This window comes from Peromyscus leucopus, chromosome 22 (genome assembly GCF_004664715.2).
Source record: "Peromyscus leucopus breed LL Stock chromosome 22, UCI_PerLeu_2.1, whole genome shotgun sequence".
Taxonomy (NCBI): Eukaryota; Metazoa; Chordata; class Mammalia; order Rodentia; family Cricetidae; genus Peromyscus; species Peromyscus leucopus.
The window spans coordinates 49,722,023-49,737,057 of record NC_051081.1 but is presented as its reverse complement, the minus strand read 5'-3'; the positions used below and the strand labels follow the sequence as shown (position 1 = coordinate 49,737,057).

At 48.9% G+C, this 15,035-nt stretch overlaps 1 protein-coding gene across 1 annotated transcript in view; it reads left to right on the top strand.

The window, feature by feature from the left end:
* The window catches only part of Taf1b (TATA-box binding protein associated factor, RNA polymerase I subunit B), a 66,008-nt gene extending 54,205 nt beyond the window's left edge, over nucleotides 1-11,803 (top strand). Inside the window, 7 exon segments of the mRNA XM_028877700.2 lie at nucleotides 358-535; nucleotides 1,125-1,171; nucleotides 2,759-2,849; nucleotides 9,374-9,444; nucleotides 9,969-10,034; nucleotides 10,037-10,190; nucleotides 11,401-11,803. Of these exon segments, the coding sequence (XP_028733533.1) occupies nucleotides 358-535; nucleotides 1,125-1,171; nucleotides 2,759-2,849; nucleotides 9,374-9,444; nucleotides 9,969-10,034; nucleotides 10,037-10,190; nucleotides 11,401-11,602 (809 nt within the window). The 3' untranslated portion in view covers nucleotides 11,603-11,803.
* Nucleotides 11,804-15,035: the final 3,232 nt, after the last annotated feature.

Here is a 15,035-nt window from a genome sequence, read left to right as displayed (position 1 = left end):
GCCGTGAGACCCAGTGTGCCCCACGCATAAATGTTTTAGGAAGTCAAGTAGGACTTGCCAGGATTCACCCATTTCTATTTCTACACTGGCCTCATCTTTTAGTGTTTTATCAAATATTGCTCTCCAAAGTCCTGCATGGCATCATGTTTTAAATAATAGGTTGCTGGGTAAGGGGCTGCAAGCCTATAACCCAGCCTCCATTAGAGTCATTGAGTTCGAGGCCAGTCTGCGCTATACAGCAAGCTCCTGCCTTACGAACAAAGCAGATGTGCACAGATGCTTTATGAACATGCACACTACTGTGGCCTGGCGAGGCAGGTAATGTAACCTGTGTTCGACTGTTTCGTTTTCCAACAGACGAAATGCACAGCTTAACCTGCCAAGTGGTGAAGATGACTGGAATCGGAGAAGTGGATTTTCTGACCTTTGATCCTATCGCCAAAAAGAAAAGGACAGTTAGATACGATGTGCAGGCTGTGGCTGTCATCGTGGTCGCGTTGAAACTGCTCTTTTTGCTGGATGACAAGTTAGAGTGGTGAGTCCACGGCAGGTGGCTCTTTGTCACACTAGCACGGTTGCTTCTGCTAGTTACCCGATTGCGGGGACCGTGTTTCCTCCGCAGAATGTGGAGTCCGCTGTGCTGTGGCCACAGGCGGCCCGGCCGTGCCTGATTCTGGGCTAGCAGCATTTCTCATCATCATGTTCTCCCACACATTTCTGATTTTTAAAACATCATCACACATTATAAAGAACAATCAGGCACCGTATCAGGACGCCTTTAGGCCCCTGGCAGCCATCTCTCAGAAAGGTGCTTTGCAGTGTCACCCTCTTAGAAGTCCCCAGGATTGAAGGTCTCTGTCTTCGCCAGGACAGTGACTGCCGTTCCAGCTTAGCGCCTTCTCCTCAGAAGTTGGCATTAGCTGTCCAAGCTGGGTGTGGTGGGGCACTCCTTTAATCCCAGCACTTGGGAGACAGAGACAGGCGGATCTCTGTAAACTCAAGGCCAGCCTGGGCTACACAGAGCTACACAGTGAGACCCTGTCTCAGAAAACCAAAATAAAATAAAAAATGAATGTCCAGCCACATGCCATCTAAAGCCGTCACCTTCTGTCTTGTCGTCCCAGGTCTTACTCTGGTCTTGCTGAGGCGTATAATGAAAAACACAGAGAAGGTACGTGGGTTTTGTGTCGGTCAGATTCAGCATGGTTGTGAATGATGTGAGGACAGCGATGGACAGTCACGCACACGCGTGTCCGTGTGTGCGCTGGGTCTTGTGCTGTCCTTTCCGTCTGTAGATCTCGTTGCTATGTCTGGCTGCAGGAAATGTGGGTGGTTTCTCCTGGGGTCAGGACCACCTGTTGTTAATTCTTGCTCGCTCGCCAGCCCAGCCCAGGAGCTTCTGCAGCAGCTTGGTTTCCGAGGTGCTTACCTAGTGTCCCTCAGCCCTCCAGCCTGGCTCGGCAAGGGCCGCTCCATTCTCCCGCGAGCAGCGTTAACAGCACTCTTCGGCCTGCTCCCCACACCCCCTCCACACCCTCACTCCCACCCCCGCCCTTTTCCAGAGCCCGAGTTGATCCTGCCTGCCACCATGGCTGCTGGCAGACTCCCCCGGATACTTAGCACATGGGATTATAACCGATGGCCTGCGTCTGTCTGTCCCTGCTAGACTGCCGCTGTTTATCAACCCTTAGATGACTGGCTGGCGTGCACTTTGTAAGTGACAGACAGACAGACAGACAGACAGCTGCTGTGGATTGAATGCAGGGCTTCACACGTGGCTTGGCCAGCTCTCTTACACTGAACTGTACCCCCAGCCTCTTTTTGCCTTTTTATTTTAAGACAAGGTCTGGCTAAGCTGCCCATGTTTGTGTCGCTTTGTACGTGATTTATGATCCTCCTGCTTCAGCCTCCCAAGTACCTGGGTTACAGTCCAGTGCTGCCAGGTTCAGTTCATACTTGCTTTTTGAGAGTTTGTCTTTGATGTGGAACACAGTTAGCAGCCAAGAGTGACTCAGTGCGGGTTTTGTGACTATATGAATACTTAAATTGAGGTGTGGCTTCCGTTTGTAGAAAGATTTTTGGTCATTGGTTTTAGGAGTTTGGGTTAATATTCTCGGTTCATGCATTTTCCATTATATGTGTGAAGTGAGACGCTTCTTCCTGTCCAGTGCTCACAGTAACACGCACATAGGTTGAACTAGACGTCCTCTGATGCTCCTTCAGCGCTAGAGGTGAAGGCCAGTTGTGTCGATGTGGCTAAGAGAGCGCTTTGACTTTCCCATCAACAGCACAAGGCTTGTGTCTGTGCTCTCCGCTGCCCTGGGTACCGCCCCTCCGTCCCCTTCACCCCTCCGTCCCCTTCACTCCTGTCTCGTGAGGAGCCTGGGGCCCGAGAACTTGAGTTGACTCAACTCTCAGCTACCTAGGCCCTCCCGGTCCTTTGGGTGGCCTCCTCTCTGCTGTACGGCCTATGCGGCTGCACTGTTTGCTGAGACTGGCCAGTTGGAAAGATTTGTGCAGCAGCCTTCTCCGGGAGGCAGCAGAAAGCCCTTGAAGCTGAGGAGACACTGTAAAAAGATTTCAGGGTGGTCTCGTGGGCAGAGGGACAGTGGCATGGAGCGCCGGTGTGGAGACCGCGGCTCTCTCCTGCTCTCCATGCGCTGCCATGGATGTTGTCCTTGGGAATGACCTCAGGTGTGATAATGCATCACTGTGATGGATGGATTCCACTGCTAAGCACGGATCTCATCTCTTTCAGACAAGCCGCAGTTTGAGTTCAGAAAATGGTACCAGGTTATGAAGAAAACTTTTGATGAGAAAAGACGAAAATGGGAGGAAGCGAGGGCCAAGTATGTCCCCACCTCTGCCTCTCCTGCCCCGTCCCCTACCTCTGCCTCTCCTGCCCGTGTCCCCACCTCTGCCTCTCCTGCCCATACCCCCACCTCTGCCTCTCCTGCCCGTGTCCCCCACCTCTGCCTCTCCTGCCCGTGTCCCCCACCTCTGCCTCTCCTGCCCGTCCCCCACCTCTGCCTCTCCTGCCCGTGTCCCCACCTCTGCCTCTCCTGCCCATCTCCCACCTCTGCCTCTCCTGCCCGTCCCCCACCTCTGCCTCTCCTGCCCCCCCCCCTCCCCCCCCCCCCCCCTCTGCCTCTCCTGCCCGTGTCCCCACCTCTGCCTCTCCTGCCCATATCCCCCCCCTCCCCCCCCGTCCCCCCCCTGCCCCCCCCCCCCCCCCCCCCCCCCCCCCCCCCCTCCCCCCCCCCCCCTCCCTCCCCCCCCCCCCCCCCCCCCCCCCCCCCCTCTGCCCTCCCCCATACCCCCCCTCCCTCCCCCCCCCCCCCCCCTCCCCCCCCCCCCCCCCCCCCCCCCCCCCCCCCCCCCCATCCCCCACCTCTGCCTCTCCTGCCCGTGTCCCCCACCTCTGCCTCTCCTGCCCGTGTCCCCCACCTCTGCCTCTCCTGCCCCATCTCCCACCTCTGCCTCTCCTGCCCGTGTCCCCACCTCTGCCTCTCCTGCCCGTGTCCCCACCTCTGCCTCTCCTGCCCGTGTCCCCACCTCTGCCTCTCCTGCCCGTCCCCCACCTCTGCCTCTCCTGCCCCATCTCCCACCTCTGCCTCTCCTGCCCGTGTCCCCCACCTCTGCCTCTCCTGCCTGTGTCCCCCACCTCTGCCTCTCCTGCCCGTGTCTCTCTGCTTCATCAGTGCGTGCTTGGCAGCATGTGACCTTTCTCTGGAAATGTTGGCCGTGTACATTCTAGTTGTTCCTTTCTTTAAGGGAAGGCAGGAAATAGAAGTTCATGTGAAAATGGGTTGTCATGGATGACACCAAGAGGCAGGCGTTCAGCATGCCCAGGGGCTCTGTGCCCACACATCAGGGGCAGTGACCGACACCGGTTAGTGGAGGCTGCCACCGCCTGTGTGTGTGTGTGTGTGTGTGTGTGTGTGTGTGTGTGTGTGAGCACTATCATACCCTGTGGAGAGGACGGCTCTGGTACGGGATCCACTGGACAGCCTCTTCCCTGGGACCTAGTGTCTCCCTGGAAAATGGATTCTTATAAGTAGACTTATTCCTTTTGATTACAAAATACTCCCTGATGTAGCTAAACGCCAGTACTTTGAGGCGTACAACTAATTCTAGCCCTGCAGTATGAATTATTTATTATTTTATGTGTTTGTTTGTTTGTTTACTACATGGGATGGAGCCCAGACCTCCCTTTTGCTCTGGGCATCATCTTTTGGGCTGTGAGATGGTCATCCCTGCATTTTCTGAAGTTGATCGTGGTGTTTCGCATGAGGTCATGAAAAACGCTGGTAAAAACAGTAGTTTAACCAGCTCAGGGGGGCTGCTTGGCAGCCGCCAGCTTACGCAGGGCTGAGAAGAGCCTGGGTGAAAGTCTAGAAGCACATGTAGAAGAACTCATTGCTGGGCTGGTGGAGATAGTGCAGCCAGCAAGCGTTAGGTCGTGAGTTCAGTCCCCAGCACCCATGTAAAGAGCCAGATGTGCTGAGTGCACACCTGGAATCCAGCACTGGGGAGACAGAGACAGGAGGATCCCAAGGGCTTGCCGGCCACCCAGTCTAGCCTAAGCCCCAGGTCCTCAAAAAACAAGTTGAAGGGGCTCCTGAGGTTGACCTCTGGCCTACACACACGTGCACATGCGCACACCAAGGAAGAAGAGAGGGAAGGGAAAGCTTGCTGACCTCTTGGGTTAGGCTGAATTTTCTTAGTTACAACATCAAAAGCATGATCCATAAAGGAGAAATTGGAAATTGTACTATAGAGGGAACAATTTCTCCAAAGGTAATTAAGAGAAAACAAAGCCTAGACTTAGAGAAAGCAGTTGAAGACTGGGCACAGTGGTGCACGCCTTCAATCCCAGCAGTTGAAATGCAGAGGCAGATGGATCTCTGAGTTCAAAGCCAGCCTGGTCTACAGAGTGAGTTCCAGGACAGTCAGGGCTGCATAGAGAGACCCTATCTTGGGAAGCAAAAAAAAAAAAAAAAAAAAACAAGATAGAGAAAGAGAATGATTGAAGACCACATGTATGATGAGAGATTTTCATCTATAAACTATAAAGAATTCATAAAAATAGGAAAACAACTCAATTTTTCAAATGAAAAACTGAAGATGTACAGGACATACAAGAAAAGATGCCGGTGTCGTTGAAGGGGTCACTTTCAAACTAGAATCGCACACACTTTCAAACTAGAATCGCACACACCAAGCATAGGAGTGCAAAGTGGTACATACGTTCACGCAGAAGTCCCTATGGAATGTTTGTTGTGACTTTTGCTAGTGATGAGACAGTAACTGGCATATCCCCGCCATGCAGCCCACTGAGAGCACAAACCAGAGCCTGCCCATCCAGCCAGCAGTGACTCCTAATGTCTTGCATGCTAAACGAGGGCCCAGAGGTTGCACACCATAGCAGTCTATTTATAACACATTCTCAAAATGGCCGGGCTTGCAGGATAAAGACCGTGGTTGCCCAAGGTCAAGGGTGTGTGAAGGATCCACTACAAAGGGCCCTGGCCTTTGGAGCGATGGGGCTGTTGTGTGTATTAGTCACAGCCGTGATTACACAGCTGTGTGTGAATGCTAATTGGAAGTTCCCTGAAAGGGGTTTCATTATATGGAAATTATACCTTGATCCTTTTTTTCAAACAGTGAAAAGAGGAGGGAAGCATGTAGAAGGGTCTAGCTAGAAACGCAGGCCTTTGTGGTGTGTCTCTTTGGGAACCTTTGTGTGCTGGAGAAGCAGGCAAATGGGGGCAGACGTCTGGAGGAAACCCATTGCAGAAGGGCGTCCAACAGCTGGAACTTTGTCATCCTCAGTCCCTGCCTGTCCCATCTGTGGGGCATGTGGCCCTGGGTGGCAGGAATGCCTCCTTGATTGTGGTGGTAGCCACTTGTCTAGGTCTTCTTTATCAGCGCACAAGAAATACCCATCTAGACCCAGCTCCTAAGGAAAGCTTAGTAGTGGGTGTTCCTGAGGACATGACCGTGTGGGGTCCTTGTTACACTTATCACTTAAAAAATAAATGATAATTTTAAGAAGATGTCTTAGAGAATCACACTCACCATAGAGCTAAATGACCAGCTCACTGATGTGTTGTTTTTGTTTCAAGACAAGATTTCTCCGTGTAGCTCTGCTGTCCTAGAACTGGCTCTGTAGACCAGGCTGGCCTCGAACTCACAGAGATCCGCCTGCCTCTGCCTGCTGAGTGCTGGGGTTAAAGGTGTGCGCCACCATGCCCAGCTAATTTGAATTTTTTTACTCTTTGAGAAAAATCTCAGTTCTTAAATTGGGTAAAGTGATATTTGTTACTTAATCCTAACATTACTAAACAGTCTATGTGTACAGTGTTTTTTTAGAAGCATAAATATTTATTTGTAACAAAGGAGTTTGTGTGCAGTGTTGAAAATCTACAACTTCTTGTTATATTCACATTTGCACTTCACCTTTTTAAACAGACATTTCTAATCATTATTTTATACTGATATAGATATGTAAATACAACATCAAGTTCAGTGGTCCTTCAGAATTTTCCACTTAATTTTTTTTTTTTTTAAGCATAAAAACAGGTTATAGCTGGGCAGTGGTGGTGCATTTCTTTAATCCCAGCACTCAGGAGGCAGAGGCAGGTAGATCTTTGTGAGTTCCAGGCCAGCCTGGGCTACAGAGTGAGTTCCAGGAAAGGTACAAAGCTATACAGAGAAACCCTGTCTCAAAAAAAACAAAACCAACCAACCAAACAAACAAACAAAAAAAACCAGGTTATAATTCCAAAGTCCAGAGTTATTTGAAACTGGAAAATATTTTCTCTGTAGAAAATGGTAAAAATGATAACATTTCCCAATAAGCCCTCTTAAGCCAAATAATAGCTGAATTATACATATAAATATTGATTAGATTCTAGGATACAGAAGAAACCTATCTTCATCTGTTCAGAGAGCTATGTTTTACTTAAGTTGTGTAAATGGGATTCCTATTTATCTTCCCCTTCACCGTTTGATTTATGGCAGATATTTTTCTATAGGCTAATCCTATAAAAAGATTTTAGCCTCCCCTCCTGAAAGTACAGCCAGTATATCCTTTCATCAGCTTGATACAGTACAAATTCTTACCCTAATAGTGAAATGTTTCACTAAAGCATGCCCAGTGATTGGGCAAAACCAAAACTTATTATAAGTCACACTCATCCTAGGGTTCTCCCTGCTAGGTAGCCTCCCTGGATCTAAGGATTGCAGTCTGATTGTCCTTTGCTTTATATCTAGTATCTACTTATGAGTGAGTACATACCATGTTTGTCCTTCTGAGTCTGGGTTACCTCACTCAGGATGATATTTTCTCGTTCCATTTGCCTGCAAGTTTCATGATGTACCACATTTTCTTAATCCATTCTTCAGTCGACGGGCATCTAGGTTGTTTCCAGGTTCTGGCTATTAAGAATAATGATGCTATGAACATAGTTGAGCATGTATCTTTGTGTATGATTGAGCATTTCTTGGGTATATGCCCATAGTGGTATGGCTGGGTCTTGAGGTAGATCAATTCCCAGTTTTCTGAGAAACCACCATACTGATTTCCATGGTGGTTGTACAAGTTTGCACTCCCACCAACAGTGGAGGAGTGTTCCCCTTGCTCCACATCCTCTCCAACACAGACTGTCATTAGTGTTTTTGATCATAGTCATTCTGACAGGTGTAAGGTGGTATCTCAGAGTCGTTTTGATTTGCATCTCTCTGATGACTAAGGATGTTGAGCATTTCTTTAATACATATGTTTTCTTAACTAACATTTAAGAATGAGGGGAGTTTTATAGGTAAATGGAGACATTTGTGTTTCTGGCTTCCTGCTCCTTAGTGTCTTTTCCAGAAAGTTCTGGTTGTTTCAGGAGTACCTCTGAGCCAGGCACTTCGCCAAGAACTGGATATGCCACACCTAATGACTGCATAGGGTTTGTACAGTATAATTTGGTGGTTGTTTTTCTTGTTATTAAGACAGAATTTCATGTAACCCTGATTGGCCTCAAATTCACCATGTAGCTCAGGCTAGTCTTGAACTCCTTATTCTTCTACCTCTTGAGTATTGAGATTATAGGGCTGTACCACCACTCCTGGAAGCACATAGCAAAACATATTATCTTTTTTTGTTTTTGCTTTGAGACGGTTTCACCACATAGTCCTGGCTGGTGTGGAACTCACCTCACCTCTGCATTCTGAGCACTGGGATTAAAGGTGTGTGCAACCACCCTCCAGGCCCGGCAAATATGATGCAGATTACTCTTATAACAGCCCTTTAAGAGTAGGAAACAGGGTACAGATGCTAAACGTGTTTGTTGGCTTATTTATTCATCTGTTCCATATTAACAAACACTTCAGTTGAATGCCTACTGTGTGCCCTCGAGGGCATAAAGGAGACGAGACAGCCCCTGCCTTCCAGAACCTCCATGGTCACTCGGGCTGCTGGACACTTGCAGAAGTAGACCAGACCCTCTGACCTCTGCTGTTATGGTGTCTTTTTTTTTTTTTTTTTTTTTTTTTTTTTATAGTGGCCTGCATCAGAGTGAATTTTTTTATTGCAGTTTCTGGAAGTCTCCTACTTTGGGAAGCACAGGGAGGATGAACAGGAGCAATAGGAGCTTGGAAACATGTTAATATCTGGTCCCACACCAGCAGCCCCTCCTGGGCAGTTTACTAACTGCCTGGACCAGAAATGTTTATGTCACTGTTCATTTGTGGTCACCAGTCACCCGCAGGAATGCAGATAGCACTTAGCCTATGCCCTGGGGTGGGGGTAGGGACCCTGTGGACCAGCTCAGCCCAGCACCCTCTACAATGAACACACCTGACTGGCCTTCCCTAGACAAGATCAGGTTGCCTCAGCGAAGGGATGTTCTTAGGTCTGGCGTGCTAGAATTTGGATCCTTCCTTCTTCTCACCAGGAAGAGGGTAGATTTCCTGGCACTGTGTGCCAGAGAGACTGGCACTGTCTATTTTGTATGAGTTTTCAAAATCGGATTTCTGAGGGCAGCCCTCTGTGATGAGCATGGGGCGGAGGCAGGAGGACAGCAGTGAGTAAACAGCAAGGGGGTGTGCGGTGATGGAAACGTCTCTCCTGTGTTCTGTATAATGGCTCCTGAAGGGTCCTTGTCTCCTACAAGGAGCATGACACCGGCCGGCTCTCCCTGCCCGGTTCTCGCTGCCCGGCTCCTGCCCGGCTCTCAGGGGTGCTTCCTTCTGGATGGAAGCACTGAGAGGCTGCAGACCAATGCCCAGAGCCCCTGAGCTCCAGGTCCTGCCTCCGTCTCTGGACTGGGTCTGGGCAGTCACCTCCCATTCTGCTCCACTTCTTTCCTGCCTTGTACAGATATTCTTGGAAAACCGAAAGACCAGTCTACCGGTCGCACATCGACAAGTCAGTCGCCTATAAGAGAAGAGGTGAGTGTGCTGGGTTCCCTGCGTTCCAGGTGGCGGCAGTGCAGTTGGGAGTCCCAGCCGTCTGCACGGAAAGCCGGTGCATGAGCACGCTTCCCACTCGATGGGGATGTTCTCATGTCTGTCTCCTTCAAAGGAGACACCACATAGAAACCCACCTTCTGGGAACTTGTCTGCCTCTTCATAGCTGAGCTTAAGGGCCCAGCAAACTCTGAGATCATCCGTTTCTGTGACTGTGAGGGCTCTGTTGGGAAGCTTGCCTTGAGATGGTCTGGTGCTCTTTTTAAATCATTGTTAAGTAACTTCCTGCGGCCCCTCATGCAGCGCCAGCCTCACCTAATGCTACCCGCATGTTATTGCGGTTATGAAACCAGCTGGTGTGAGTGTGCGCTCAGGAGGCGGCTCCGGGGTTGGAGGCCAGATCACCCCACCCCCACCCCCAGAGGCTAAGGAACCAACACTAGTCCATTCTTATGAACTCCGGCCTCACTTGTGAATTGACGTTTGCTTCTGCCTTCCATCTGCAGAAATGGTGAAGAATCTTCAAAAGCAATTTAGTGCCCTGGTTGGTTCCATGCCTGTGGTGGAAAAGAAGGCCCTTCGAGTTTTCAGTTCAACTGGACCGAAGAGGACACTGATCACCCTTGTTTCCATGGCCATAGCCTCCAGGGACTCCTGATAAAGAAAGGCCAGTCCTTGATAACCAAGAACTCACTGTATTGGCTCAGTACCCAGAGATTCTGCAAAAGGTACGTATGTTTTCAAAACTCCAGAAGCTTGAGGTGTGATGAGATCTCCAGCTGTGCCTGAAGAGTGTTCCTTTCCTCTTTGAGGTTACTATATAATCACTCCATTTCCTACCTCCCTTTCTTCCTTCCAGACCTTTCCAAATCCCATCCTTGCTGTTTTCAGATTCACTGCCTTGCACTTTTTTCATTGTTACATACATGTATGTATGTATGTGTATATGTGTGTGCGTATATACATTATCTATATCTATATATAAAATACATAAACACACCCTGCTCAATCTTTATAGTTTTACTTGTATGTATGTGTGTGTGTGTGTGTGTGTGTGTGTGTGTGTGTGTGTGTGTGTGTGTGTGTGTGTGTAGTGTTACTTATAGGTACGTTTTCAGGGCTGACCGATTGCTGCGCTCTTCGCTGGGGAAGACTGTTTCTCCTGCCCTCAGCGTTCCTTAGTTGTCTGTAGTTCTTTGTGTAGTGTCGAGGCCTCACGGGCTCCTCTCCTCCCCATCCACTTTGGCATGTCTGTTGTCCTTGTTCAGCTTGAGTTTAGGCAATCGTGTTAGTGAGACTTTGTGGGTGAAGCTGCTGACGTTAGGAGACACAACCTCATAGCAAACGCCTGGTCCTCCGTCTTACAGGAGCGCTTTGTAGATGAGCCCATTAGGACTGGGCTCCCCACCTCTGCAACTTGATTGGTTGTGATTTTCGGGCCTGGCCCCCATCTACTGCAAAGAGAAGTTTCCTCGGTGAGGATGTGGGTGACACTTAGCTGCGGGTGTAAGGATGGACACAGAGTATACTTAGTGCTGGTTTACTAAAGTGATAGTCAGTTTTTCATTCCTTAAAAAACAAACAAAAAACCCTCAGGAGTTTAGGGCACACACACACATGGGTCACACTGCTCAGAATGATGGCCAAGGGATGTGTGTTTACTTGTCTCTAAACATGACTACAGGCCAGATCAAACATTTCAGAAATCGAGGTTGTTACAGCGAGACCCCTCCTGTCTCCAGCTTAGCAATCATGGACACCGTGAAGAGTTTTCTCTTTGTATAATTAAGGAGCCTCAGCAAATTTCCCAAGCTTTCCTCCTAAACACTGTTTTAACCGTATCTACTGGCAAAGGGATTTGGGAGGTGGTTAGTGGATGGATGCAGAGTTTCTGAATTACTATTTAAAGATAATTTCCTTCTTTCCTTCCCATTCTAGCTACTGCAAACATGTGACAACCTATGAAGAATCAAATTTTTCTCTGAGTTACCAGTTTATACTAAGCATCTTCTCGTTCTTACTAAGAGTAAAGACTTCTGTTCTCCATGAAGAAGTGAGCTTAATTGAAAAGAAACTTTTTGAAAAAAAATACAATGAATTAAAAAAGAGATCAAGACCCAAGAAAGTAAGAAGACACTGAGAACCATAGAGGCGCTTGCTTGGAAGGGCACGCCATAGGATAGCGTCGGATCTTAGTGCCACTTTCCAGGGGGTTGTGGGAAATACACTATTGTACACACATACATGTTCACATGTGTCTCTATATGCATTGTAAAATAGGTGAACTTTGAATTATTTTCATAAAAGCTTTTTTCAGAAAATTAAAACATTGTGTAAATGACCCCCGAACACTTGTATTCATTGGATTTTAAAGCTCAACTTTCTCTTTCCAAGATGAGAACACTAGCTATGTAGGGCAGATCTAGAACTCAATGTGCAGCTCAGGCTAGCCTGGAACTCCCTATTGTAGCCCAGGCTGGCCTCAGTACATTTCCATTTTGAATCAGGGATTACAAGTCTGCATGAATGTGATTGGCTTTGAGTTTACTTCTTACTTAGATTATTCCTTACTCTTTGTAAAGTTAATCCCAGACGGATCAAGATCTAGACAGCATAAGCATTCACTTCCTCCTACGTGTAAGGATTCTGAGAAAACAGTATGGATGCTTCGATTCCTGGGATTGGGGAAGACCTGAGCTTATCTCAAACCCGGAAGCCAAGAGAAAAGATGAGCATAGGGCTGGAGAGATGGCTCAGTGGATAAGAAAAGATGAGCAGCATCACCATGGCAAACAGCAAACTGGGGTGACGTGTCTGAGCATTCACCGGGCAGAGGAACAGCATTTAATGTAGCAATGATGCTTGCAAAGCAGGAGAAGGCCTAGGGAAATTCAAAGGCCGCGCTGAAAAGACATGATACCCCACCTCACTCACAGTGAAGAAATAGGGACGCAATGCTCTTTCCACACAGTAGCCCGGCAGGTGTTTTAAAGAGGTGTGACACACGGCCAGGCCATTGAAAGTTATTTTGCGGCACACGCTGAGAACTGCCGTGTTCTGGTCACGAGCTAGGCACCAGGGGTACGGCATTGAACAAGTGGCTGCTTTAAGGCTCATATGATGGAGTTGAGCTGATAGTAGTCTGTGGTAGGGGAATGAAACCAAGCAGGAACATGTGGGTGACTGGCGAGGGATAAGAAGGGGTACTCTACAGAGCACAGGTGAGGGACCTTCCAGAGAGGTGACACTGGAACAGAGACTAACTTGCATGAAGAACAGCAGAGGGAACAGGCTGTGTCACCTGGGGAAGATCATCAATCACAGAGGGACCAAGAACAGCGGCTGACAGACTCAAGAGCAGCCAGCTACCGGGGGTGTCGGGTGACAGATGGGCGAGAGTGAGAGAGATGTTGGGACCCACGAGGTGGGCAGGCCATTCAAGGCCAGGAGAAGAATTCTATCTCAAGCTTGTCATGGGAACCTTTGTGGAAATATAAGCGGAAGCCTGAGGAAATTCTTTTTAAACAGATGTTTTTTGGCATCTCTGGGGTGGTCCAGCGGTCTCATTTTGGTCAGCTAATGCAGTTGTTTACACTGACGGAATTCCAGATGTTGGATTAACCTTGCATTCCTGGGATACCTCTCCCTGTCCTCTGTTTTGTATATTAAGTGTTTTTAGATTTGTTTGAGACAACATTTTGATAGCCTTGACTCGATTCTCCTGTCTCGGCCTCCTAAGCCAGCTGGGATTGAGGCATAGCTGATATGCTAAAATTCTGTTGATAAATCTTTGCTCTCTGTTCAAGTGGGACATTCTGGAGTCTTGTTTTGTATGGTCTTGGATTTTTTTTTTTTTGAGATCTTATGTTTTAGTAATGGGTCCAGCTTCCACCGATGGGACTGTGGCTGTCCTCAGCTCTGACCTAATCAGTAAGGAGTTAGATCCAAGATGGCCAGGCGGCATAAACGGTGGATGCCCTGACCCGGCTCGCCTGGCAGTCAAGTGCACTGACCCTGAGGCACAGTGGCTCAAGGTCTGGAGCAGCACATGGCAGTCTCCGAGATGTAAAGGTCTTCAAAGCCGGTGCAGCCCACTGCATTTTAATCGTACCAGTGGATTTTGACCTGGTTACCATTTTTTAGTACACAAGCATGACCATGCGCACTGGTACAACTTGTACACTTCCTCTGCATAATGCCCACACACTGCTGGCTATTCTTAGTGAACCCCCTCTGAAATACATGTGTTCTCTGGTAGGCTGAGACTGGGCATTGCATTTCAAAGGTGTACCTCCCTGCAGCTCTGGCTCCCATGCACAGGAGCAGCAGGCATTGCTCTGGGACTGCAGTGCTGGTTTCCGGTGGGTAAAGTGCCTCATCCCCTCAAAGAGTGGTTTTGGGGGACCACAGCAGGCCTGCCTGCCATTGACCTTGCAATGGAGGGGAGAGCCCAGGACCTGTCCCTGACACCTGGCAGCCAGCAGATGGTGAGTTCGACTGTAGAGTGCCTGTAATTCTTATCCCCACACCCCAGTCCCATTCGCTGGCACATATTCGACTCTGTGTACACACAGAAAGATGCTGGGAAGGGGCACTGTACCCAGTCCTCCCGAAGACTGCGAACAGAATTTCCAAGCATGGCTGCTGTGAAAGTTGCATGAGGTGATTGAATGCTACAAATAGTTAAGTAGAGATTTTTATCTCAAGTGTGTGGCTGGTGAGGGGTTTTATTGTTTTTCACTTAAAATGCCTCTGGGGTATTTTGTGGTTTTTTTGTTTTGTTTGTTTGTTTTGTCTAAACAAGGTTTCTCAGTGTTGCCCCTGTTCTGGATCTTGCTCTGTAGATCAGGCTGGCCTTGAACTCACAGAGATCCGTCTGCCTCTACCTCCCGAACGCTGAGGTTAAAGGCATGTGCCGCCGCCACCCGGTCCCTCTGAGTTCTTGAACGCCGAGTAGATTCACACAGCTCAGTCTCTTCGTGAAATGCACTCAAGGAGCTCTCAGTGTGTGTACAATTGCTGCCCGTGGTGTGCCAGGCTGAGCTGCTAACACGCATGGCCAAGAAGACTCAGTACATGAAGAGCCCCTCACGTTGGCTCACCTGGCCTTTTGCTCTCCGGGACGATCATTTCCTTTTGGAACAACCCGTGCATGCCTTCCGAATCTTTTCGGGGAGCTGGGTGGCTTGTGAGTACTCCCAAGGGAGTACCCCTTTTAAAGTGAAACTACCACTTAAATGTAATGACCTTTGGTTGCCATGGTTGTTCACGTTAATTGCATTAAGTGATTAAATTTTACCTCAAGTGGAAAGGATGCTTAATTTAAAAAACGCCCAGGATTGGGCTGGGGCTATGGCTTTGAGGTGGAGGTGCCTGCTGCACAAGCCTGAGGACCGGGTTCGGACCCCCAGCATCCAGGTAAAAAAGCCTAGCTCGACAGCACACAGCTGTCACTCTGGTGCTGGGTGGGAGCCTAGACAGGTGGATTCCCAGGGCTCACTGGCGTGCCTGTCTACACACCCCAGGGGGAGGGGGGAGGGAGGAATGTCTTAGGAAGAAAACTAACCCCAAGG